The 25,597-nt window shown below is 41.4% G+C and overlaps 1 protein-coding gene across 2 annotated transcripts in view; it reads right to left on the bottom strand.

The window, feature by feature from the left end:
- Positions 1 to 25,597, bottom strand: part of eng (endoglin) — an 81,077-nt gene that overhangs the window by 4,636 nt on the left and 50,844 nt on the right. For both annotated transcript variants that reach the window (XR_009651916.1, XM_060913432.1), the window contains exons 5-11: positions 24,779 to 24,950; positions 24,457 to 24,616; positions 24,254 to 24,353; positions 22,746 to 22,932; positions 12,818 to 12,948; positions 12,378 to 12,611; positions 8,797 to 8,872 (exon numbers count right to left, since the gene is read on the bottom strand). Coding sequence is in view for 1 of the 2 variants with exons in the window: in XM_060913432.1 (XP_060769415.1) it covers positions 8,797 to 8,872; positions 12,378 to 12,611; positions 12,818 to 12,948; positions 22,746 to 22,932; positions 24,254 to 24,353; positions 24,457 to 24,616; positions 24,779 to 24,950 (1,060 nt within the window). In the remaining variant the exon portion in view is untranslated. The remainder of the gene's footprint in view (positions 1 to 8,796; positions 8,873 to 12,377; positions 12,612 to 12,817; positions 12,949 to 22,745; positions 22,933 to 24,253; positions 24,354 to 24,456; positions 24,617 to 24,778; positions 24,951 to 25,597) is intronic.

Genomic DNA, 25,597 nt, shown 5'->3' with positions numbered 1-25,597 from the left:
CATTGAGATTGTTTAAATTCTTTTCAGGAGGTCAGACTGAGTTCAGTTAAGGTTAGAGCAGGGGAGGAGTTAGGGGTGGGGCTAGTATTTCTACCTGTTACTTTATTTGCATCAAACCAAACCATCCAACCTTTCGTCATTCAAATTATTACAAATTGTTCAGGTGTAAGTTCAGGGGCTTTTTTTTTGTATGACGAGTTACGAAGGTTCCGGCTCGAGTACAGGACAGGGACCAGGTTACAATAGGGGCGTGGGTAGCACTGGGGTGGGGCGGAGTTAATATTAGTACTTTTATGTTGCTTCATTTTCAATTTGTATGAAAAGTTACAGTGGCACGGTGGTGTAGTGGTTAGCGCTGTCGCCTCACAGCAAGAAGGTCCTGGGTTCGAGCCCCGTGGCCGGCGAGGGCCTTTCTGTGCGGAGTTTGCATGTTCTCCCCGTGTCCGCGTGGGTTTCCTCCAGGTGCTCCGGTTTCCCCCACAGTCCAAAGACATGCAGGTTAGGATAATCGGTGGCTCTAAATTGACCGTAGGTGTGAGTGTGAATGGTTGTTTGACCTGGTGGACTTGTCCAGGGTGAACCCCGCCTCTCACCAGCTGGGATAGGCTCCAGCTCACCTGCAACCCTGTACAGGATAAGCAGCTACGGATAATGGATGGATGGATGGATGGATGGATGGATGGATGAAAAGTTACATAAGGTTAAAGTTAGAGGATGGGGTTAGATCGGGGGCGTGGCTAAAAATAGATATAAAATTAGGTGTGGTTAATATTGGTACATTTTGTTATGACTTAATTTATACGAAATCAAACGAAACCTAACGACATAAGCCTCTGTCGTTTAAATTTGTATGTTGCTCACGAGTCACTTTAAATTTCTCTGAAACGTTAATGTTAGTGTAGTGGGCGGAGCTAGAGTAGGGGGCTAATACAGTGTTTGTCCCTTTTGTTGTGACATTATTTGTATAAAATTGAATGAAACCATTTTAACAAGTTAAAAGTTCTGTCCAGAAGACACCAAAAATAAAGCTGTTGTGTATTTCTGAGTTTTAGTGCAAACGAATGCGACTAAACCCTGAGATCAGTAAAAATTTTACTTTTTAATCGCTCATTACAGTGAAAACTCTCTTAGTACTGTTTCATCACTGTGCTCGTTAATGTCTCGATGAACTAATGTCAGCTTGTGCTAACATGGGCTGAAATCACTAACTAACGATAGTTTAAATATCACCTGCGATGACGTCTGATTGGCTAAAAGGATCCAGGAAAAGGGTTTGTTTTTAAATCAACACCTTTTCTCTTTTTTATTGATTTGTTTTTTTCTGCTGCACCTTGGCAGATGTGCTGTCACAAATATGTTGGTGTTGTTTAAAAAAAAAAGCTGATCAAACAGAGGCAGGAAAGAGTGGTGCAGGTGGTCGGGAAGAGGTCAACTCCGAGTCCAAACAGTAAGGACGGCCTGCACGAGTCACTTCCTGTCCAACACCCTTCTAAATAACAAATAGAGCTAGTCATCTGCTGTTTGTGCATTAATCATGGCCTGAAGACTTGTGGACTGAAGAAGAGGACAGACGAGTGCTTCTGGTCTTGTCTTTCACAGAGCATCAAAATGATGGAAGGATGTGACGTGAGGAACACAAGCTGTTGTGATGAAATGGTGATTAATTCCGAGTACACAGCAGGAAAAAATAACAGTGCTGCCAAGCCAAGCCGAGAGTTTTGCTCATGTAGCAGAAAAGACGTGACTCCGTGTCAGTTCCCCTTTTCCTCTTCTTTTTTACGAAGGTGCAAAGTGAAATATAATGGGCTTTCCTCCTGGATGGAGGTGAGGAATTTGCCGCTTGTTCCTGACTCGTCTGCCCGTGGCCTCTCTTCCCGCTTTGAAGAAAAACAGCGTTCAGTTTTCTGAGCATCTCTGACAATGGCGTGTGTTTGGACAGCCACGCGCTCCAGGCCCCGGGACACAATAAATCCCCCACTGACTCATTATTCTCTGATTACAGCCACAAGGTCAGTGAACAGGCCTTCCTATGAACCCAGCCACATCCTGACCTCAGCTCCATGACGACTGTTTACGTCAGTGGCTCAAACATTTCAGCACCGGGGAGGAACTATTAACCCTTTACGCTCTGTACACCTTAAAAATAAAGTGATCAGTCTGAAATAAAACTTAACTTAAATTTGCACCTCGAGTAAATCTTAAACATTTTCTACAGCAGCAGTTTCTTTATTAAACTTTCGGGCACTGAAGAGTCGCTGTCCCTCTGGAGGTTCTATGTCGAATCTGACAAGGTGTTTCTCCATCTATCATCCTATTAACTTTTTGGTGACGCTATAAATAGACATATCAGACTCTCGCTGGTGGTGCTGTGAAAATCGTCCATGCAGACGCTCAGCTAAGTTTCCAAATCTGTCATTGCTTCACTCTTGAATATTTTCTATCATTAAAAAGCGTATAATCTCTGCTTTCCAAAGAAATGTATCTGGTTAAGATCTGTTCAGTACTTTGGGAGGAACGGCAGGTTGAAGTCGGTACAACAGAGTAAAAACTCTGCTCGCGGGACGTCGGGAAACTGCCGGTGATTTTCTTTTTGAGTCACGGGAAAGCGGTCAGGCTCTCTCTCTCTCTCCTGATTGGTTTCCCAGTGGATTACTCGTGAATATCAATCAGATCACTTTTATAGGGACGTTCTCTCGCTCAGCAAAATTTTCCGTCTGATAGTTTTGACGTTATGATTCACGGAAGACTTTGAAGTGAGTTTTCAGAGGTTTACCTACTTATTTTTTTCAAATCAAACTGATTCATGTAAATAAATAACTATTTTAGAATAACTGTAGTTTTGATGAAAAACATTGAGCTCTTAGTGGTCAGAATTATATTTTTCAAAAAACGGGAGTCAGAAACGCGAGTGTCAATTTCAGTTGAGTTAAAATGAATTATTGGATGTGGATCAGACAGTTTTTTCGAGGTTCGCCTTGAAATCTGTGAATATTAATTGAAATAATAATTTTTATTTTTTTCGTGGTCCGGTTTCCATCAAATCCTGCGCTCTGATTGGCTGGCAAGAGGGTCCGTATCCTATGGTACGGACTCCAGTTACGGACCTCTGGCAACTCGCTTGTTCACGACAACAAACATAGTAGCATTTTTTGTCAACATTTATCTTTTTTTAATAAGATTTATTTATAAGATTATCAAAAATCTTATAAGTTTTTGCCAACATTTCTCAGGAGAATAGCATTAATTTTACAGCATGGATAGCGATAACGACAGTGTTCACAGCGAAAGCGAGTTTTACTCCCCTGAGGAAGAAGAAATAAAAGAAAACATTTCAGGAGAAAGCTAAAAACCTCTAACTTGCTAACGCCGAGCAAAAACATGGCTGAATCCTGAATGACTCCTATTTGTATAAATAGGGGACTACATAGGCGGCAAAATGTAGTTTTTTTCCCGCCATGGAAGTGCACTTGTATACCGAGGAGGAAACCATTTGCATTACAGCCGTGAATGAGGATTCAAAATGGCGCCTCGGCTTGGTTTTCCCTTTCGGGCGCTCTCGTTTTCTGTTAGAATTTGGTAAAGAAAAAAAATATATTATTTACCAGCTTAAGGTCGGTCCGTATGGTGAAATACCGTGACCTCGGCCTTGAATACTGACCTCGACCCAGAGGAACTCGCTCAGTACTTGCAAGACCTCGGTCACGATATTTCACCATATGGACCTCCCACCTGGTCAATAACATATATATATATTCTTTCATATAAACACTAGTCGGCCCTATTGAGAAATACAAAGCTCTACAGAGCACAAACAGGGGATTAGAAATAATCTTTTATTACTTTTTTATTCTGATAGAGAAAGGTAGATGTGAGACATTCAGTGCTTATTGACGCATATTTTATAATTAACATTGATTTCTCCTTCTTTATGATGTATAAATGAGAGTCAAGATCAGCTTTATATTGCACAAATAAAGCCATTTGGTGAAACTTTGAAGAACAGAGTGTACTGATTTAACATTTTTACCTAATTAGCATAATTAATACTAATTAAATACTAATTTGTGTAATTTCATCTCATTATCTCTCTAACTGCTTTATCCTGTTCTACAGGGTTGCGGGCGAGCTGGAGCCTATCCCAGCTGACTACGGGCGAAAGGCGGGGTACACCCTGGACAAGTCGCCAGGTCATCACAGGGCTGACACATAGACACAGACAACCATTCACACTCACATTCACACCTACGCTCAATTTAGAGTCACCAGTTAACCTAACCTGCATGTCTTTGGACTGTGGGGGAAACCGGAGCACCCGGAGGAAACCCACGCGGACACGGGGAGAACATGCAAACTCCACACAGAAAGGCCCTCGCCGGCCACGGGGCTCGAACCCGGACCTTCTTGCTGTGAGGCGACAGCGCTAACCACTACACCACCGTGCCGCCCCGCTTGTGTAATTTGTATTTACTAATTTTTCAAACTTTGCATTCAGTATACAACCATATACAGTGGGGCAAAAAAGTATTTAGTCAGCCACCAATTGTGCAAGTTCTCCCACTTAAAAAGATGAGAGAGGCCTGTAATTTTCATCATAGGTACACTTCAACTATGAGAGACAGAATGGGGGGAAAGAATCCAGGAAATCACATTGTAGGATTTTTAATTAATTAATTGGTAAATTCCTCGGTAAAATAAGTATTTGGTCACCTACAAACAAACAAGATTTCTGGCTCTCACAGACCTGTAACAACTTCTTTAAGAGGCTCCTCTGTCCTCCACTCGTTACCTGTATTAATGGCACCTGTTTGAACTCGTTATCAGTATAAAAGACACCTGTCCACAACCTCAAACAGTCACACTCCAAACTCCACTATGGCCAAGACTAAAGAGCTGTCAAAGGACACCAGAAACAAAATTGTAGACCTGCACCAGGCTGGGAAGACTGAATCTGCAATAGGTAAGCAGCTTGGTGTGAAGAAATCAACTGTGGGAGCAATTATTAGAAAATGGAAGACATACAAGACCACTGATAATCTCCCTCGATCTGGGGCTCCACGCAAGATCTCACCCCGTGGGGTCAAAATGATCACAAGAACGGTGAGCAAAAATCCCAGAACCACACGGGGGGACCTAGTGAATGACCTGCAGAGAGCTAGGACCAAAGTAACAAAGGCTACCATCAGTAACACACTACGCCGCCAGGGACTCAAATCCTGCAGTGCCAGACGTGTCCCCCTGCTTAAGCCAGTACATGTCCAGGCCCATCTGAAGTTTACTAGAGAGCATTTGGATGATCCAGAAGAGGATTGGGAGAATGTCATATGGTCAGATGAAACCAAAATAGAACTTTTTGGTAAAAACTCAACTTGTCGTGTTTGGAGGAGAAAGAATGCTGAGCTGCATCCAAAGAACACCATACCTACTGTGAAGCATGGGGGTGGAAACATCGTGCTTTGGGGCTGTTTTTCTGCAAAGGGACCAGAACGACTGATCCGTGTAAAGGAAAGGATGAATGGGGCCATGTATCGTGAGATTTTGAGTGAAAACCTCCTTCCATCAGCAAGGGCATTGAAGATGAAACGTGGCTGGGTCTTTCAGCATGACAATGATCCCAAACACACCGCCTGGGCAACGAAGGAGTGGCTTTGTAAGAAGCATTTCAAGGTCCTGGAGTGGCCTAGCCAGTCTCCACATCTCAACCCCACAGAAAATCTTTGGAGGGAGTTGAAAGTCCATGTTGCCCAGTGACAGCCCCAAAACATCACTGCTCTAGAGGAGATCTGCATGGAGGAATGGGCCAAAATACCAGCAACAGTGTGTGAAAACCTTGTGAAGACTTACAGAAAACGTTTGACCTCTGTCATTGCCAACAAAGGGTATATAACAAAGTACTGAGATGAACTTTTGTTATTGACCAAATACTTATTTTCCACCAATAATTTGCAAATAAATTCTTTAAAAATCAGACAATGTAATTTTCTGGATTTTGTTTTCTCATTCTGTCTCTCATAGTTGAAGTGTACCTATGATGAAAATTACAGGCCTCTCTCATCTTTTAAGTGGGAGAACTTGCACAATTGGTGACTGACTAAACACTTTTTTGCCCCACAGTATGTGCTTGACAATTTACATGTAAATATCTTGAAAAATACAAAAGTTATGAAGAAAAAAAATTATTTGATCTCATTGGTTAATGAGGCCCATTTTGGACCATGTGATCCTCATACAGAATATTACGGCAGGTTTCTAAAAATTCAGCCGTTTTTTTCAATCTTTGATTTGTAATATCACAAGAACGGATAAACATATTTTAATTCTGTAAAAAGTATGTTGTTCTGCATTCAGTTCTGAATTCAGTGAGCGCAGTTTCAAGCAATTTGGATTGAATTTTCACCTGACGTGCCTCGTATAAACAAAGCGATGCATCATTGATTCAGTTGGTCTTCTAATTGTCCAGTGTCCAAGCGTTCGTAACTGTCTTCCTATTAGTATTCCTGCAAGGTTTCTCCTTCTGTTGGTAGCAGGTTCAAGCAATTTGGATTGAATTTTCACCTGATATGCCTAATACAAACCCTTCATCATCCATGAACCATTAAAAAAACTTTTTCTCTCAAAGGGTATCAAGGATCAAGACAGTTTAGCTAAATGCTTGGTTCAAGGTGTCCAACAGAAAATACACACTTAGCTTTCGGAAAAGGGGTTCTTCACAAATTCTTTAAGAGAAACCTTTGTTGGAAGTTTCACTATTGCTCAGGGTTCCTTTGATTATCCAATGAACCATTCATTGACCTTTTTTTTTTCCTCCTCCAAGTACCATGATGGTTTAGCTCCATGACCATTGTTAAAAAAAATACAATAAAATATAATAATAATAATAATAAGAAGAAAATGAGTTTATTCATACACTTATCCACTTAATACATACACTCTTAGAAAACAGGTTTCTCAAGGGTTCTTTCAGGGTCAACAAGAACCCTTCCAAAGAAAAAAAAAAAGGGGGCTCTCCTTGGAACTGTTCATAATAGGAACTCACTCTGTGGTGTGATTCTTCTTTAAACTTTGATGAAAGTAAGAAAGTGTAGAAAATGTAGAACCCTTCAAGAAGAACCTTAAACTACTCTAACCACCCAAGGAGCTCTTTTTTCCCCGAAAAGTACCTTTATCAAAAGTTTGCGCACCATGATGAATGGAATTTAATAAAACTTGTTTATGAGACTCTTCTTTTTGTTTCATGTCCAGGGAGAACACAACGCTGACACGCCCATGCTCCAGGATAACAACTACAGCATGCGTGATGGATAACGGACCAGACATACAAGTTTAAACCTGCAACTTGTACCCCATGAGAAATGTGTCTGATTATGTCCTCTGTTCAATTCTATTCTCCTCCCAAAACGACGATTCTCAAGCACCTGAGAGTTCCATGTCAAGAATCAAGTCAAGTTTATTTGTATAGCGCTTTTAACAACAGACACTGTCACAAAGCAGCTTTACAGAATTTTAGTGACTTTAAACATGAGCTAATTTTATCCCTAATCTATCCCCAATGATGAAGCCTGTGGCGACAGTGGCGAGGAAAAACTCCCTCAGACGACACGAGGAAGAAACCTCGAGAGGAACCAGACCCAAAAGCGAACCCATCCTCGTCTGGGTGATAACAGATAACGTGATGATAACATTTTTAACAGCTTTAACATGAAGTCAGTTTCGTTGATGTTATAAACTCTTCATTGATGGAAACTTGAGTGCAAAACTGTTCATGACAACTGCAGTCCTAAAGTTAGCAAGTTAACTGTCGTCCTCAGCCATAAAAGCATTACTGTAAGAGTCCAGATGCCAAATCGCTGTTTTGGAAATTGTGAGAAAGAGGTTTTGACGAGCATTTCAGAAAACCTTCCTTGAGGAAAGACATCTCATGGTGTGGTGTCCTGTTAACTCCATTTCCAATTATGGAGCTCAATCTGCATTAGTACTGATGAAGAAACATCACTGAGCAGAGATTATTGGGTTACTGGTTCAATCTAAGCACAGCACCAACAATGACATTGTGTATTTTGGGCACCCTGTATAAAATCAACACAAAGGCGTCTCTTAGACCACTATCCCTACTGTGAAGCATGGTGGTGGTAGCATCATGTTAAAGTTACCCTCTAACTAATGCTCTCTGGACCCAATTACAGACTTTTTAGTGCCATAGTTTTTCCATCCTTTTTTTAATCAATGAGGCAAAGTTTGGGATTTTTTTTTAAAAACCAAACCGTGATTGATTTTCCAGAACTTTGATCAGGATGCTGTTTATTTATGCAAGTTCTTGAACAAACTTTGGGTTCTTTCAGGATTTACATTTGGTGTATAGCAACTAATTTAAAGCTGAATACTTATGCAATCACAACATTTACATTTTTTATTTGTTAATACTTCTACAAATTATTAGATTTTCCCCCCCATTTCATTATTATGGGCTATTTTTGTCGATTCAGGGCAGATAATGCCATTTAATTCTGTTTCAATTCCAAGTTGTAACACTCAACATGTGGAAAAGTTCTAAGTGAGATTTGTACTTTTTTTCTCCTGTGGTTTTTGTTGCAGAACATACTTTCTTCCACAAGAAGAAAATTCACTAAACTGCCTGATTAGCTCTGGAACACAAACTCGACCTGGCTGTTATCGAAGCCAATGGTGCGAATATAATGGCAAAGAAAAACAAAATCCAAACACTGTTTAATGAAGCAAGACCTGCAATGTGGAAGATCTGAAATCACAGTTAAATACGTCTGGACTGGTTCATTTACTCACTCGGTGGTGTGATGTGTGATGGGGTGACTTGCACGTTCTTCTTCACAAGCTGCGGTTCTGCACAAGCCTGGAAATTCTACATTTAATGAAAAGAAAACAAGAGAATTAGTTTTCAAATCACATTTTTCTACCAATCGTCAAACACTGGATTCTGATTGGTCATGAGGTGGCCTGGGTTTTTGTTTAACTTTATTGGGAACACCCCTACATCCACCTGCTGTTCGGTTTTCTGCAGTTCTCGAATCAGCTGATCCCTCGATGCATCAAATCACGCAGATACAAATCAAGAGCTTCAGTTAATGTTCACAATGTTCAAACATCAGAATCTTAAAGTGTTTGTGATCTCAAAGTGTGACTTTCTTTCTTTCACTGTGGTATGGGTGTTGGTTTGAGCCAGATGAGGATGAGGTTTGAGTATTTCAGAAACTGCTGATCTCCTCCTGGGGTTTTCACACACAACAGTCTCTAGAGTTTACACAGAATGGTGCGGAAAACAAAAAACGAACATGAAGTGAGTGAGCGACAGTTCTGTGGGTGGAAACAAACGCCTTGTTGATAAGAGAGGGTCAGAGGGAAATGGACAGATTTGAGGTGGTTTGAACTTTTTTTGTCAGGAAGGCTACAGTAACTCATATAATCACTCTTTACAACCGTGGTGAGCAGAAAAGCATCTCAGCATCCAACAGAAAACAGAAGAACACATTGGGTTCCACTCCTGCAGCCAAGAACACGGATCTTAGAATCAACAACAAGATTGAGTGTGAGTGTGTGTGTGTGTGTATATATATATATATATATATATATATATATATATATATATATGAAATAACTGCTGATTACTAACTGCTGTGCATTAATAAACTCATTTTAGGGCTGTTTTGTAAGACTAGCTTTCTGGACTAATTGTTTCTGGTCGCAGTGCTCTCTTTCTTTTGAAAGCAGCAGTGACCCAAGCACAAAATCACTCCAAAGAAGCTCGATTTATTTCACATGGTGGCCATGGTAACAGATAATAATAATAATAATAATAATAATAATAATAATAATAATAGAAATGTTGCTTTGGTTCTTTTTTCCTGCCTGTGCTTAATGTTTCCATGTTTCACCAATACAAATGAATTTATTATGACTGCAGAGTCTGAATGAATGAATATATAACGTTTCTATGAATCCTAAACTGCTCTGTCTGTATAAAATGTCTGATTACATAAACGCTATATGCAATTTGATCCAAAGTTATTCACATACAAGGAGTGAGGTTTAGTCTCAGTTACCATAGAAACTAGTGTGTTCAGATTTTTAATCATGCTGCTGTAATCAGTGAAGGGACAGCAGGAAGAAGAGTTTGTGTTGCTTGATATATCACGATTGTCCAATATTCAGAAGAAATGGTGCTCTGGTTGTCGTAAATAACACAGAACGCACACATGATCCATTGGTATAATACACCTTTACTCATCTTCTGATTTTACAAACATTAAAAGTCACTGTCTGGGAATAACTGCACTAAAATCATTTTTACTGTGCATGTTTTGAACCCTCTGAATGATGAATTCTAAATGCGACCATTTTCAGGTCAGTTTGCCCGAAATTCTCCGCTATTTTTTCCTGCTTCACCATGACGCAATACAAGATACTACGTCATGCATCACGTGGTGGGCTTTCCCCGTTCGCGCAAGGCATTGTGGGATACAAATTTGAAACAGGAGAGAAAAATGGAGGACGTGAGTGTGCGAATGAAATGTGAAAGAGTGACTACAGTAACGGAAAGAAAGCGAGAAGAAAAGACGTTATGTTATATACGAAGGAAAGGAAACGCAGGACCAAACTAATAAATATGGGTGCTCAGCGAGCACCTCGGTGTGATCAGCTGTTCGTTTAGCAACAGAATGATGGAACTGTCAGTGCACGCTCAAAGGGAAACCTGTAGATGGCAGTAATGCAACACTGTGGATGCCAGCTGCCGTAAAACCCAAAAGAAGAAGAAGGTAAACCTGCGCATGCGCACACAGACTTCCTCTGTCTGCTTGACTGCGCCAAGCGAGCGATTTCATGCACATTATTTGCTTTAATCCCTTCAAATTAAATAACTTCCCAGCCACAGAATGGCCTGATATTTTCTGATATTACAGAAATAAACAGATATCACAATCACCACATTTCAGAGCGAACTAAATTTCACCAATTTTAGGAAATCGAAAGAGTGTCTACTCGTAATGGCTCATCTGAAAGTAGACACTCAGGGCTTTAAGAATGAGTTTCGCTTCAGTTCAGTCAGTTCCATTTATTTTGGGTTTTTTTTCTGCAAGGTTGAAATATAATAATTTTATTGTGGCATTTGTATACAGTGTTTTACTCTCAACTACAGCAGCTTCAGTTGTGCTGTGTTTTATCTCTGTACCAATATTACTGTGTCGAGATGTGAATTGTTTGTCCAGCAGGGGGCGCACATCCCTCCTCTTTCCAATCATCCTGCTCAACAGCAGCTAAGCACAGAGTCACGATATTCTCTACACAGAAACACAACAGTGTCCTGATTAACCTTATAACAGATTTGCAGCAATAACAATTTATTTAAATAATATTGTCTGGCTTTTTTTCATGGTCTATCAGATATATTCCATTCAGCGAGCATGATACTGAACGAGTCGAAGACGAGTAGCTGAATGGAATATATCTGATAGACCATGAAGAAAAAGCCAGACAATATTATTATTATTATTATTATTATTATTCATACACATTCCTTTCAGGTGTTCAGTACGTCTTTCTCTTTCAAAATTCTCTCAAAATCTTCCATTTTTAATAAAGTAAACCTGGCGGCCATGTTTGTTTACAAATTGTCCCAGTCGCTCGCTAGCACGGAAGTTTTACATCTCCGACATGTCACATCATGTTGTCTTGACAACCGTGCAATATCGTAAACCATATTCAACACTCATTCTCCATTGGGTAGAGTGACGTAATACATGTAGGATAAGCGCTATGCTGACAATATTGCATGCTATCAAACCAAATGAATGAAACCTGTGAGAAGGGAATAGAACATGTGTTTTTATTTCATCGAAAAAGTGTCCTGGATGGATAATAATTGTTTATACTGAATGAAAAGGTCTGATAAGGGTGAGTGTCCATATCATGTTTATTTTTTTCCCCCAAGCTTGTGATTGAGTTCTAACCTTAAATAACGCAAAGCCTGAACATTATCGCCAAAAGATACCCTGAGTGTAAAAGAGTATTTTTAGCCAAACTATCATTAGTTCTCTAGATCAATAAAATGTATCAACCCTGTGTTCAGGCCAGCAAGTAAAACTGCGATGGGTCTTTAGTTCTTATTCTCCATGATATTGTAGATGAACCAAGATTTTCTCAGTTGCATCCTTTGTAAGCCATGTGGATCAATTGTATATGTTAGCTCTAGGTTTTACATTGTGGCTCCTACCATTTCACATGGGAACTAAATAACAATAATAATAATAATAATGAAAAAACCTCGACAGGCCACACCCACAAGCAGTCACTACATGCGAGACACAAGAGTCTTGTCGTGAACAAAGGCGAACCTTTGGAAAGTCACCTACCTGGTTGCGTTGGTTGATACAGTGGCTGATGTTACACTGAAGCTCCCAGTTGCTGGAGGGACGATCCTGCAACATGTCGAGAGAGAAGCTGAACCTGGTGTTATTATGGCACGCTGAGCACGGCTCCGGTTTAAAAGAGACGCTCCTCTCTACTGGCTGGACGTCTACGGAGCGCACCAAACACGACTTCACTTTGATAATTAGGACCAACTCTCCATGGACCAAACTCCAGATCTGTGAGAATGGCATAGCAGGGATGAATATGTTTTATATATGTACGGTATATTTTAGTATCTCAAAGTACCAGGAGGATTTAGATGAAAATATGGCTGCCTCTGCCAAGAGGTCACAGCTGGGTCATGTTTATGAACCATCTTGCAAAACGAGTGCCCCAGTGGTTCAATCATGACAGAAGGGAACACTGTTTCTGAGTTTACTACCTGAGCGTAGATCCTCTTGTTGGTTTGCACTTTGGTGTTGGGATCAATTTCCACCGTGTAATCAGGAGATGTGAATAACTGCATCCTGGTGTAAGACGTAGGAGGCTCTGTGGACTTATTTACATCAGTCACTGCGCAGAGACAGAAATAAAAGCCCTAAAGACCATGCTCTGTTTGTGTCATACATTTATCTCTGATTCACACGTAACTAACTTCATAATGAGTCATTAATCAAGGCAGCAGTACTGAGTCATCTGGAATAGCCATATGTGTGACATTTTGCGATGAACAAATGCAGAGAGAAAATAAATTAATAAAACATAAACACCATCAGGGTTGAAATTTGGAAAATAACACAGAGTGATGATGATGAACCAGGAGTGAGACGTGCTTCAGAATTACTTCATTACTACACGCAGGCATGGTTGTTTAGTTTTAATGAAAATTAACCTTTTTTAGGAACTAATTCGTATTTATTTTCAACTTCTAAATAATAGTGCAAATATATTTTTCCAATTTTCTGTTGTTTAATTGTTTTCCTGGACATTTGAACCTTCTCATCTCATCTCATTATCTCTAGCCGCTTTATCCTGTTCTACAGGGTCGCAGGCAAGCTGGAGCCTATCCCAGCTGACTACGGGCGAGAGGCGGGGTACACCCTGGACAAGTCGCCAGGTCATCACAGGGCTGACACATAGACACAGACAACCATTCACACTCACATTCACACCTACGCTCAATTTAGAGTCACCAGTTAACCTAACCTGCATGTCTTTGGACTGTGGGGGAAACCGGAGCACCCGGAGGAAACCCACGCGGACACGGGGAGAACATGCAAACTCCACACAGAAAGGCCCTCGCCGGCCACGGGGCTCGAACCCGGACCTTCTTGCTGTGAGGTGACAGCGCTAACCACTACACCACCATGCTGCCCATTTGAACCTTATTTTGTAAATATATATAAAATACCGAGTCAGACTTCGTCTGAATTTCTCAACTGTGTATTCATATTAATTAACTTTTTTATATTAATGAAGTTAAGTAAACAGATACGTACATGCATATATATATATATGCATGTACGTATCTGTTTACTTAACTTCCGTATCAGCTGGATAGTACAGTGGTAATGCTCACTGACTACGACGCAGGAGATTGGGGTTCGAATCCCGGTCGGGGCAAAACATCATCCAGTAAGGGTTCTTAGGCAAAAACCCCTCATGATATATCAGCCTACCTCAGGAATGAGTGAAAACATAACTGATAGAGTCATACCGGCTCAGACGTCGCCCGGGTCAACAAGGTCTGCGTCAGTTGCTAGGGAACCAGGGCAAACTGATGAGAAATGGGCTACTGGAACAAGACATCGATGGACGAGGACAGAAAATACGGATTTGCTGGAATGCTACTATACAAGCAATCCCAGAGAGAGGGGATACATGCAGAGAATGTGGGACCATTGGATACTTCGAAACCCACAATCAAGGCTAACAAAGTGTTCCAACATCCATAATCGAAATCTGCTATCACAACTAGAGATTAATGAAATACAACAACGATGCTACGGCAAGGGGGAGCCAGGAAGACAGGTCAGCGGGGAGATGTCATCATCCCCACAACCAGAGATTGGGTACCAAGCCCCAACAGCTAACAGCCTCAACACAAGAGCTGCTGACCTGAGCTCTTGTGACCCAACTGGAAACCTGGAGCCCCCGACGAATACCGAAGCTGAGTTGCCAAGTACCTTCAGAAGATCTACTAGTAGATGTGAATGCTGCTCTGAAGACAATCTCCACAAGAACCATCACTGAGACCAACAAGCTGATACACAGTACAGCAACAGTAATCATGGAGATGCTTGGACACAAGGTGGGCTCGGGACATAACAAACAGTATCCACCATGGAAGAGACGATTAGAGGCCAAGATAAAGGCAGCAAGGAGAGAAGTTAGCCAGCTAGCTGAACTACAGAAAGGGAACATGGTGAATAAAGGGGCGCCCAGGAAGTACAACTCACTCTCCATACCAGAGGCACTCGAAACTGCCAAACAGCGACTAACAGCTCTGGCCACCTGGTTGAGGAGATACACCAAGGAAGGAGAGGCCAGGAGAATAAACAAGCTGTTCTCCACTGAACCAAGCCAAGGTGTACTCTCAATGGGGAACAACAACCGGTCAGACCCACCAAGAGCTGAGGTGGAAAAATACTGGAAAGACATATGGGAAAGAAAGGCATCACACAACACCGATGCCCAATGGTTAGTGGACCTAAGAGCTGACCACAGCAACCTCCCAGAACAAGAACCAGTAACCATCTCAATGGCAGACGTCCAAGAAAGAGTGTCAAAGATGAAGAGCTGGACAGCACCAGGCCCCGATATGATCCATACGTACTGGCTGAAGAAGCTAACTGCACTCCATGAACGCCTAGCAGCACAGATGAACCAGCTGCTGAGGGATGGAACCCACCCAGAATGGCTAACCCAAGGCAGGACAGTCCTAATCATGAAGGACCCCCAGAAGGGACCCATCCCATCCAACTACCGGCCAATTACCTGTCTCTGCACAACATGGAAGGCCCTGTCAGGCATCATTGCGGCAAAAATGAGTAAGCATGTGGCTCAATACATGAATTGGCAGTAACACCAGAGGAGCCAAGCACCAGCTACTGGCCGATAGAACAGTCGCCCGAGACTGTAAGAAGAGACAGACCAACCTGTGCACTGCCTGGATTGACTACAAGAAAGCCTACGACTCAATGCCACACACATGGATACTGGAATGTCTGGAACTGTATAAGATCAACAGGAACCTAAGGACCTTCATACAGAACTCAATGGAAATGTGGAAGACAACCCTAGAGGCCAACTCAAAACCCATTGCCCAAGTCAACATCAAGTGCGGCATATACCAAGGAGATGCGCTATCACCACTGCTGTTCTGCATAGGCCTGAACCCCCTCAGTCAGATCATCACGAAGAGCGGCTACGGGTACCGATTCCGTAGTGGGGCAACAATCAGCCACCTACTCTACATGGATGACATCAAGCTGTATGCCAGGAACGAGCGAGAAATAGACTCGCTGATCCACACCACCCGGATCTACAGCGATGACATAGGGATGTCATTCGGATTGGACAAGTGTGGCCGGATGGTCTCAAAGAGAGGCAAGATGATCCGGACTGAAGGGATTGACCTACCAGAGGGCAACATAGGTGATATCCAAGACAGCTACAAGTACCTTGGCATCCCACAGGCTAATGGAAACCATGAAGAGGCCACAAGGAAGTCAACCACAGCCAAATACCTCCAGAGAGTAAGGCAGGTCCTGAAAAGCCAGCTGAATGGTAAAAACAAGGTCCGAGCCATCAACATGTACGCACTACCAGTCATCAGATACCCCGCTGGTATCATAAACTGGCCAAAGGAGGAGATAGAAGCCACAGATATCAAGACTAGAAAGCTCCTCACCATGCATGGAGGGTTCCACCCCAAGTCCAGCACCCTGAGACTATACACTAAGCGGAAAGAGGGAGGCCGAGGGCTAGTGAGCGTCAAGACCACGGTCCAGGATGAAACATCGAAAATCCGAGAATACATCAGAAAGATGGCCCCAAAGGATGAACTGCTAAGTGAATGTCTCAGGCAGCAGAACCCTGATGAGAGTGCAGAGGAGGAGGAGGAACAGACAACCTGGAGAGACAAACCCCTACATGGCATGTACCACCGTCAGATAGAGGAAGTGGCTGATATCAAGAAATCCTACCAGTGGCTGGATAATGCAGGACTGACAGACAGCACAGAGGCACTAATCATGGCAGCACAAGAACAGGCCATAAGCACAAGAGCCATAGAGGCCAGGATCTACCAGAGTAGATCAGACCCAAGATGCAGACTGTGCAAAGAAGCCCCTGAAACAGTCCAGCACATAGTAGCAGGGTGTAAGATGCTAGCTGGCTCAGCGTACATGGAGAGGCACAACCAAGTGGCTGGGATAGTATACAGGAACATCTGCAACCAGTATGGAATAGAAATACCCAAGTCCCAATGGGCCATACCACAGAAGGTGGCTGAGAACAACAGGGCCAAGATTCTGTGGGACTTCAGCTTCCAGACTGACAAACAGATCCTGGCTAACCAACCGGACATAGTGGTGGTGGACAAAGAGCAGAAGAGGGTGGTGGTGATAGATGTGGCGATCCCAGCTGACGCCAACATCAGGAAGAAGGAACATGAGAAACTTGAGAAGTATCAAGGGTTGAAAGAGCAGCTGAACGGATGTGGAAGGTCAAGGGTTGCGTGGTCCCCGTGGTAGTGGGGGCACTTGGGGCAGTAACCCCCAAACTGGGAGAGTGGCTCCAGCAAATCCCAGGAACAACATCTGAAGCCTCAGTCCAGAAGAGCGCAGTCCTAGGAACATCGAAGATACTGCGCAGAACCCTCAAACTCCCAGGCCTCTGGTAGAGGACCCGAGCTTGAGGATGACATGGATACCACCCCCCCGCCGGGGGTGAGAAGGAGATTTTTATATATATATATATATATATATATATATATATATATATATATATATATATATTACATTACACAGGGTGTCCCAAAAATATACTCACATTTTGACTCCTCGTAACTCACTGGATTTTTCTCTTTTCAGATCAAATGAACCCTCATAATGGCAGAAGTACGACTAAGTTTTGAAGGAAGAAAATTTACCATAAAGTGCTACTGGAAGCACGAAAACACCATGGAAGTGCAAAGACAATTTTAGAAGACGTTTTCACAAAGATCCACCAACATGACGCACCATCGCTCTCATCCGAGATAAGTTTGAATCAGATGAAACTGTACATGACGTCCATAAGGAGCATTCAGGAAGACCACGGTCATCAACCAGCCCCGCAAAGGAAAATCAGTTGCTGGAAACCTTCAACCGATCCCCACAGAAATCTGTCCAACAAATGGCTCGTGAGGCAGGAATCCCAAAATCAAGCGCCCGTCGCATTTTGAAGCGAGTTCACTGGAAATGTTACATTCCAACATTAATCCACGCTCTAAATGAAGACGATCCTGAGGGAGTACATTTTTTTGGGACACCCTGTACATGAGCAACTTTAATGAAAAATTAATTGATTGATTAATTAGGTATAAACTCCGCCTCTAACCTCATTTTATATTAACTTATTTCTATACATTCATTTGCATGCAAAATGGCTGCTAATTGTAACACCATGTTAAAAACAGTATATAATTTTAATTAGCCTCTTTCACACCAATTAAGTAAGATTTCAATTTTTAAAAAAATGCACAGACTCTACTTTCATGTTTGTATGTATCATATTCCTGTGTGCTTTCCACTTACACTCCGACACACAACATCTAACTCAAGCCTTACTGTTGTATTAAAGAAGCAGTTTGTAAACTTTTAACACCTTCAGCTATACCTAATATAAACTATATATATATATATATATATATATATATAAGCCTAGTCTCGCAAGCGAGCAAAATACAGAAACAGCTAAACAATTCGAGAATGCTAAACGTATAAAATAAATTAATGATTAAATATTATCTCCTTTTTTCTTTTCGTTTTTCGTATTTGTTTATACGATGTTCGTTCAATCTGTTGCATGTCGTTTTGATGCTCTGTCACCACTTAACACGATCAGCAACAAAGTCAGACCATGTATTGAGCAAACCACCAACTTTTAATAAACTTTTGCAATTGTCTTTAAAACGTAATCTTGGACGCCCGACCGTTCTTGCACCTTCTGCTAATTCACCACACATTAGCATTTTGACCATTCGAGTGTCCTCCATCCGAGCAACATGTCCAAGCCAACGTAGACGATTTTTGGCGAGGAGGACTTCGATATCCTCTGCTCCGGCTCTTTTCAAAACTTCTTCGTTGCTAACGAAGTCATCCCACTTGATATTCATGATTGATCTGAGGTGTCGTTGTTGGATAGTGCGTAGCTGTTTTATTTCATGGGCGTACAACGACCAAGATTCACTTCCATATAGAAGGATCGGTAATAGACAGTCAGTGCGTTTACATGCACATAGAGAAAATCGAATTTCTGCTGTTGCTCGACTGAAATCGAAGTTCTAAATGGCATGGAAACACCTTAGCTAGGCTGAAATTGAACCCGAACTGGATTTCTCGTAATCAAGCTACACGACCTAGATTATGCGATTTTTGCCGAGCTACTTACGCTACGTTCACACTGCAAGGCTTAACGCTCAATTTCGATTTTTTTGTGAAATCCGATTTTTTTGTGAGGTCGTTCACATTAACAAATATATGCGACTTGTATGTGATCCTCAGTATGAACGAAAAGCGACCTAAAAGTGTTCCGCATGCGCATTGCAGGATACGACGACGTCACACGCAGTGAGCATGGCCAGTGTTTACGGAAGTAACCTAAAGTTTCCTGTGTACCGGTTGCGGTATGACCCATCCAATCTAGCTTGAACAGCTGCATCCCCCCAAATGGAAATCAGCTCCCTAACCTCTGCGTCCTTCCATTGAGAAGATTCAGGACCTTCACAGCCCGAAGCGTCCCTCGCATTGATGTCATGCGCCATGTTGTTGTAACTTTTTTTGAGAGACCCGCCGCCTACTTCAGCGCAGAATAGTGACGTTTGTGGCTTGTTGATGACGTGTAAGTCGGATGAATGCGACCTGGCGGTTCAGACTGAAGTCGCATATGAAAAGATCGGATAGGAATCGAAATTAGGACCACATATCCAAACGGCCTGGGTCGGATTTGAAAAAATCGGATCTGTGTCGTTCATATTGTCAATAAAAGATCGGATACAGGTCACATATGGGCGAAAAAATCGGATTTGAGTCACTTCAGCCTGCAGTGTGAACGTAGTGTTAGTGCATGTATATCCTATCGAGCTACGTAGTCGAGCTACTTACTTCAGCACTGCCCCTTCTGGAAGTGACGAGTGACGAGACCACAAGCGGGAAACACAACAGCCTCGGTCGAAAAAAAAAAAAAAAACAGCCTCGGTCGGAATGACACTTCACCTTAGCCGCCCACTTTATTAGGAACACTTGTGTCTGGGCATGTACGCACCAGTGTTGGGAGTAACGTGTTACAAAAGTAATTAATTACTGTAATGCATTACTTTTTGGCGTAGCGCAGTAATGTAAGGCATTACAGGAGAGAAAACCGGTAATATTTACTCGTTACAGTGCCAGTAACGCACGTTACAATGCATTTTTAACCTGGATTGTTTTGTGGGTTTTCTTCATACAAAGTTCGCGGATCACCGCGAGATTAGCTACTGATAAAAGTCCGCGCAGAACTTTTCACTTCCTTTTACTAACTAGTCACGGACACAGAGACCGACACAGATGCATATATACATCTAGGGAGGGGTCTGTGTTTGTGTGTGATAGAGAAAAAGTGAGAGTTCATACACAAAAACAGCCACATAGCAAACTCTCACTTTTTCTCTGTCACACACACACACTCATGTACACTGACAAAAAACAGCCACATAGCAAACAGAGAGAGAGAGAGAGAGAGAGAGAGAGAGAGAGAGTGCACGTGCACGCACATGTGTGAAAGTGAGAGTGAAAAGAAATTATATATTTCTGTCATTGTGTGTATGTGTGTTATTGTGTGTGTTATTGTGTGTGTGTGCTCATGCACATGTAGTATGGCCATTGATATGTAGGGCAATAGTTATGTGCAGATTATTTACAAGTAAGTTATGGGTGCAGAATGTACAGGTAGGACAATGAAAAAATGGGTATAAATTATGATTAACAGAGGGTAATACAGCTGGAACTATCTTAATAGATGTCCTATAGAGAAGGGCTACATTCACAGATGTGTATATAAGGCAGCTGGGCCATAGAAGGTTCACGCTGCACGCTGCATGCTGCACGCTACACGTTCACGTGAAGAACCGGACCCTGGGCCATTAAACTTCAGCTTTTCTCGGTAGTCGTCCATTTTATCTCCCTAGACCCGTTCTGACTGGCTGGCGCGGCGGTGACCTTGGGGTCGTGCATGCATTGACTGGAATTTCCATCTTCACGCCTAGAAAAAAGTGTGCATGTTCATTTCTCGCTTCACGCGTGAAGTGTGCAGCGTGCACCGTGAACGCCGTTCTATGGCCCAGAGCAAGTCATGCTACGTTTGTCCACTTTTCTTTACACGCGTGTAGCGTGCAGCATGCAGCGTGCAGCGTGAACCTTCTATGGCCCAGCTGCCTAACACCAGATGTGCAGTTGTGAAAATGCAGATTGCTACAGAATTGAAGAGGACGGCACTGAACAGGTGCTGGTGTGCATGGTAAGGTATGGCAAGAAGGGAAAGGACGATTTATCCTTGGCGTTGTGGGCGGGTAAGAAGCTATTCCTGAACATGCTGGTTTTTAGGCTGCAGGCTTCCTGGATGGGAGGTGAAAGAGTCATGACTCATGAGCTAGATTTGCTCTGTAGATTACCAAAATCCAGTCCAGTCATTTTGGCGAGAATAAATAAAGTAATGTAAAAGTAGTGTAATGCCTTACTTTTTAAATGCAGTAATATTGTAATATAACGCATTACTTAAAAATGACAGCAAAAAGTAAGAAGTAATGCATTACAGTTCTTGAGTAACTTGCCCAACACTGGTACGCACCCATTTCCAATTAATTGGTAAGTTATTAGCATGTTAGCAGGCTAACAGTTAATATGTTCACCATTACAGATCAACTTCAACTTAGTGGCCATTTTATTAGGAACGCTTCTGTTCGTACATACAAACTACAAACACTCTTCTTGTGAACACGGAACTGATAACTTTGTTTACACTCTTGAATAGCTCTTTTTCATGACGACAACCGGAAGTGTACCAACACGATGGGGCGTGTAGCGCCACCTGTGGCTCGGGTGCACAATGTACCTCACACAATAGCTCGATTTCCTTGTGTGCATGTAGGATTGGATTTCTCTGGCACCCCTGCTGGGACCCTTTGCTTGATTACCGACAGCAGCTCGATTTGGATGTGCATGTAAACGTACTGACTGAACGTAAACATTTACTTTTGTTCTTATGGTTAGATTGTGGTTGTCGAAAACTCGTTGTTTCAGTCGCCCATAAGCGCTTGATGTGTTCTGTATACGTGTGATCAGCTCCTGCTTCAGAGTGCAGTCTTTCGAAACATAACTGCCCAGGTATTTGAAGTGATTGACGTTGACCAGTTTTTCATCATCAATGAAAAAGTCTGTATCTGGGCCGAGGCACATGATTTCAGTCTTCTTTGTGTTGATTTTTAAACCAAAACGCTTTGCGGTGTTGTTATATGCGTTCAATAGGTTTTGCAGACCAAAGGCAGTATCACTAAACAGTGCGATGTCATCGGCATATTGGGCTTCCCTGAGGAATTCGTAAAATACCTTAGATTTTGCTTTGAGTCTCCTTAAATCAAACAGGTTACCGTCTGTATGGAAACGGATCAAGATTGAGTGGTCGTGTTTGATATCTCTGAAGGCTACCCATAACAATATAGCCGCGTATATTCCATAAAGTGTAGGGGCAAGTTTACATCCCTGTTTAACGCCACTGTTGTAGTCAAAAGGTTTCGAAAGTTCGCCATCTATAATAAGCTGAGCTTTTACATACATTCGTATACACCTTCAGCTATACCTAATATAAACTAAGCATGCTCTATTAGTCATAAGACATGGGGCTGTTTGGCTGAGGGCGGAGCTGATTTCCGGGCCAGAAAAACTTAACAGAAAACCTGAAAATGAATCCCCAGTCTACATCAACAACATAGCAATATTAAAAATGCCCATTTTTCTGAGGTATTTAATAAAGCTTTATGATCACTGCACACCTAGAAATGCTTTTAAAATATCAGACTGCCCCTTTAACCTCCTGAATTTAAATCGCTAACGTAATCACTGGGTTTTTACCTGCAGTGGGTTGTCTCTTTCCAATCTTGATCATGATCCTCGGGCTTTTCAGATAAATCTTCGTGTAGCTGCTGATTAATTTGCTCTTAAAAAAAGCAAGGGCCTGATTCTGGAGCTCGGTGTCACTGTCGGAGAGGATCTTCTTCGGATTCACGGTCAGATCGCTTACATAGATGACATTGTTGGACTACACAAAAAGGAAAGTATATAGAAGATGTAATATAAGCAAAAAAATACAACGTAATATAAGCATAAAAAATTAATCATACTCCAGCTTCCATCACTCACATGAAGGGCACATGGAGCTGCCATAACATTCCAATAAAACCAACATCATCAACAATTATAAACCTGAACATGTATAAAATAAAAATGAGCGTACTTATATTGCAAGTTCAGCATTTACAGAGAATGTAATGTATAGTTCTTATGGAAGAATCCATAAAAATCCCAAATACAAAAAGAAACCCAATATAGCTCACCATAAAAATCTGAAAATATTCCAATGACGCAGCACATAAACAAACAAACAAATGGGTTCTTTTAGACCGCAGTGCAAAATACAAACAAGTCAAACTTGAATTTAATCTATTTATGTTTCATAAATTAATGAATGTAATTTTTCCAATTAAAAAAAATAAGTGTGATTTAAAAACACTCAAATTAACAATTAAAAAATTAATACATCTGTAATAAAGGAATAAATTAAGTACATTTGACATTACTCAATTAATCTGTAGCAAATACATAAATAATTTTTTTTTGCAATGTGAAATATCAGCAAGTCAAGTTTGAATTTTATTTATTTATGTTTCATAAATTAATGAATGTCTTTTCCCCCCAATAAAATTAACAATTAAAAAATTAATACATTTGTAAAAAAGGAATAAATTCATTGAGAACATGACATTAATCAATTAATTTGTAATAAATAATTAATAAGCAAATTTGCAAAATGACATTCTGATGAAATATGTTCACTCACCAGGAAAGAAACTTTCATTTATTTATTTATTTATTTATAAATCAAAAATAAATGAATCAGTTAATGCTACTTTGAATTTTTTTATTTTAATAATTCATGAAATGTCACTTTAAAATGTTTTTTAAAATTAATTAATTATTTCATCTCTAATAAATACATTCATTCATTCATTCATTCATTAAAATTCAGAGGAAATTATTAATTTGTAATAAATCAATGAAATAAACAATTTTTTGAATGACATTATCGTGCATTATGTTCATTCACCAAGAAAGAAGCAGCATAATACTGTATATCATTATCTTTTTTATGTTTGTTTACTTAATTAACTAATTAAGGTCACTTAGAGATGTTTAAAATGATTGAGCTCATGAATGCCACTTTGCTATTTTTAAAATTCATTAATTAATCTGTAATAAATACATGAACAAAGTAATTCCTTCATGTGTAACATATTCATCTGTAATTAATAAAATAATTAATGTGCAGAGTGACAATGGGGCACATCATGTTCTTCACTCACCACAAACGAGACCTCCGAAGAGCTGACCTTCCACAACGTTCCAGTCGGACCCCTCAGGACCAGCTTAATGTTGGACAGAACCACATTCACCGAGACGTTCCTGTGATCCGGGAGTATGAGTGTGTTTAATAAATGTGTACGAATAAACTGACACTGAAAGCCTGCAGTGATGAGATGTGAGATGAACTCCTGAGGCTGATCACCTGACGCCGACGTGATCCGGGATGTTGATGATGTGAAGCTCGTCCGTAGATTTTTTGTGTAAGCAAGATTCAACTGCCCTCACATTACTTTCAACCAGCGGTGACTTCTTCATCGTCGCTAATTCCCACCCGAGCTGGCACTCGGGTGCAAACGGAGTTCCTGAGATGAGAGTATGGAGAATTCTCGTCACGTGTGAAACATAACATCACGTTTTTTGGCTTTAATTCACAAACAGTGGCCACTTCTATTTGTTTGAGGAGCATGAATAAAACAAAATTAGTCAGAATGTAAGAATTATTTTTTTGAGATGTGATCTCGTACCTTTAACCCTGGTGAAGGTGATGTTCATCGGATCGTAGAGTGTTGTGAAGGATGAAACTCCTCCGAACTGGTCCTTTGCCCATGATACCAGCTCACTGCCGTGAGCAGCTGGAGGGATGTGAAACTGACCGTCAGTCTGTCCGGTAACCGACCATGAAGTGTTGCTCGGTGTCTAAATGGTAGACAAAGAAGATTTCAAAATTTAAACCACACACATCCTTGGAAATTTTGCCTGCTTTTATTTTTCTTCCTAAATTAGTCTTTAGACCAAGTCCCACCCATCAGTCAGCTCTCCTCCCTCATTAGACACGTGAATCCAACCAACCACTGCTCATGCCGCGTCACAGGGTGACGTAACACACTCAAAGGAAAGCGCTATCCGCCCTCTTCTGCATACATGAACTCACAGAGGCAGCTGATTGGCTGGGATTGCTGTGACTGACAGCGGAAATGGAGTACAGCGATTTCTATGTAGTGTAAATTACAACATGATGTACAGTATACTTCTTTGAGAAATAAGGTGCAGTGTACTTTATAATAAAAAAGTGTGCATTTTTCAAGCAATCAAATGGGCAAAGTGGGCTCATTTGTCAAGTATCCCTCATACGATCTCATCATTTTTGCTTAACCATTATACGTACACTGCTTTCCTGTATAAGCAGAAATAATGAACAGTTATTCCATGAAATCGAGTCGTACATGAGCTGATAGCTAACGAGTTGCGTAGCACCGAGCTGCCTATAAACTGCGTACAACAAGATTGAGTGGAATAACTGTTTTATTTGGCGGCACGGTGGTGTAGTGGTTAGCGCTGTCGCC

Source organism: Neoarius graeffei, chromosome 28, assembly GCF_027579695.1.
Source record: "Neoarius graeffei isolate fNeoGra1 chromosome 28, fNeoGra1.pri, whole genome shotgun sequence".
Taxonomy (NCBI): domain Eukaryota; kingdom Metazoa; phylum Chordata; class Actinopteri; order Siluriformes; family Ariidae; genus Neoarius; species Neoarius graeffei.
Note: the sequence above shows the minus strand (reverse complement) of the source record. Positions and strands in the feature narration are given on the sequence as shown.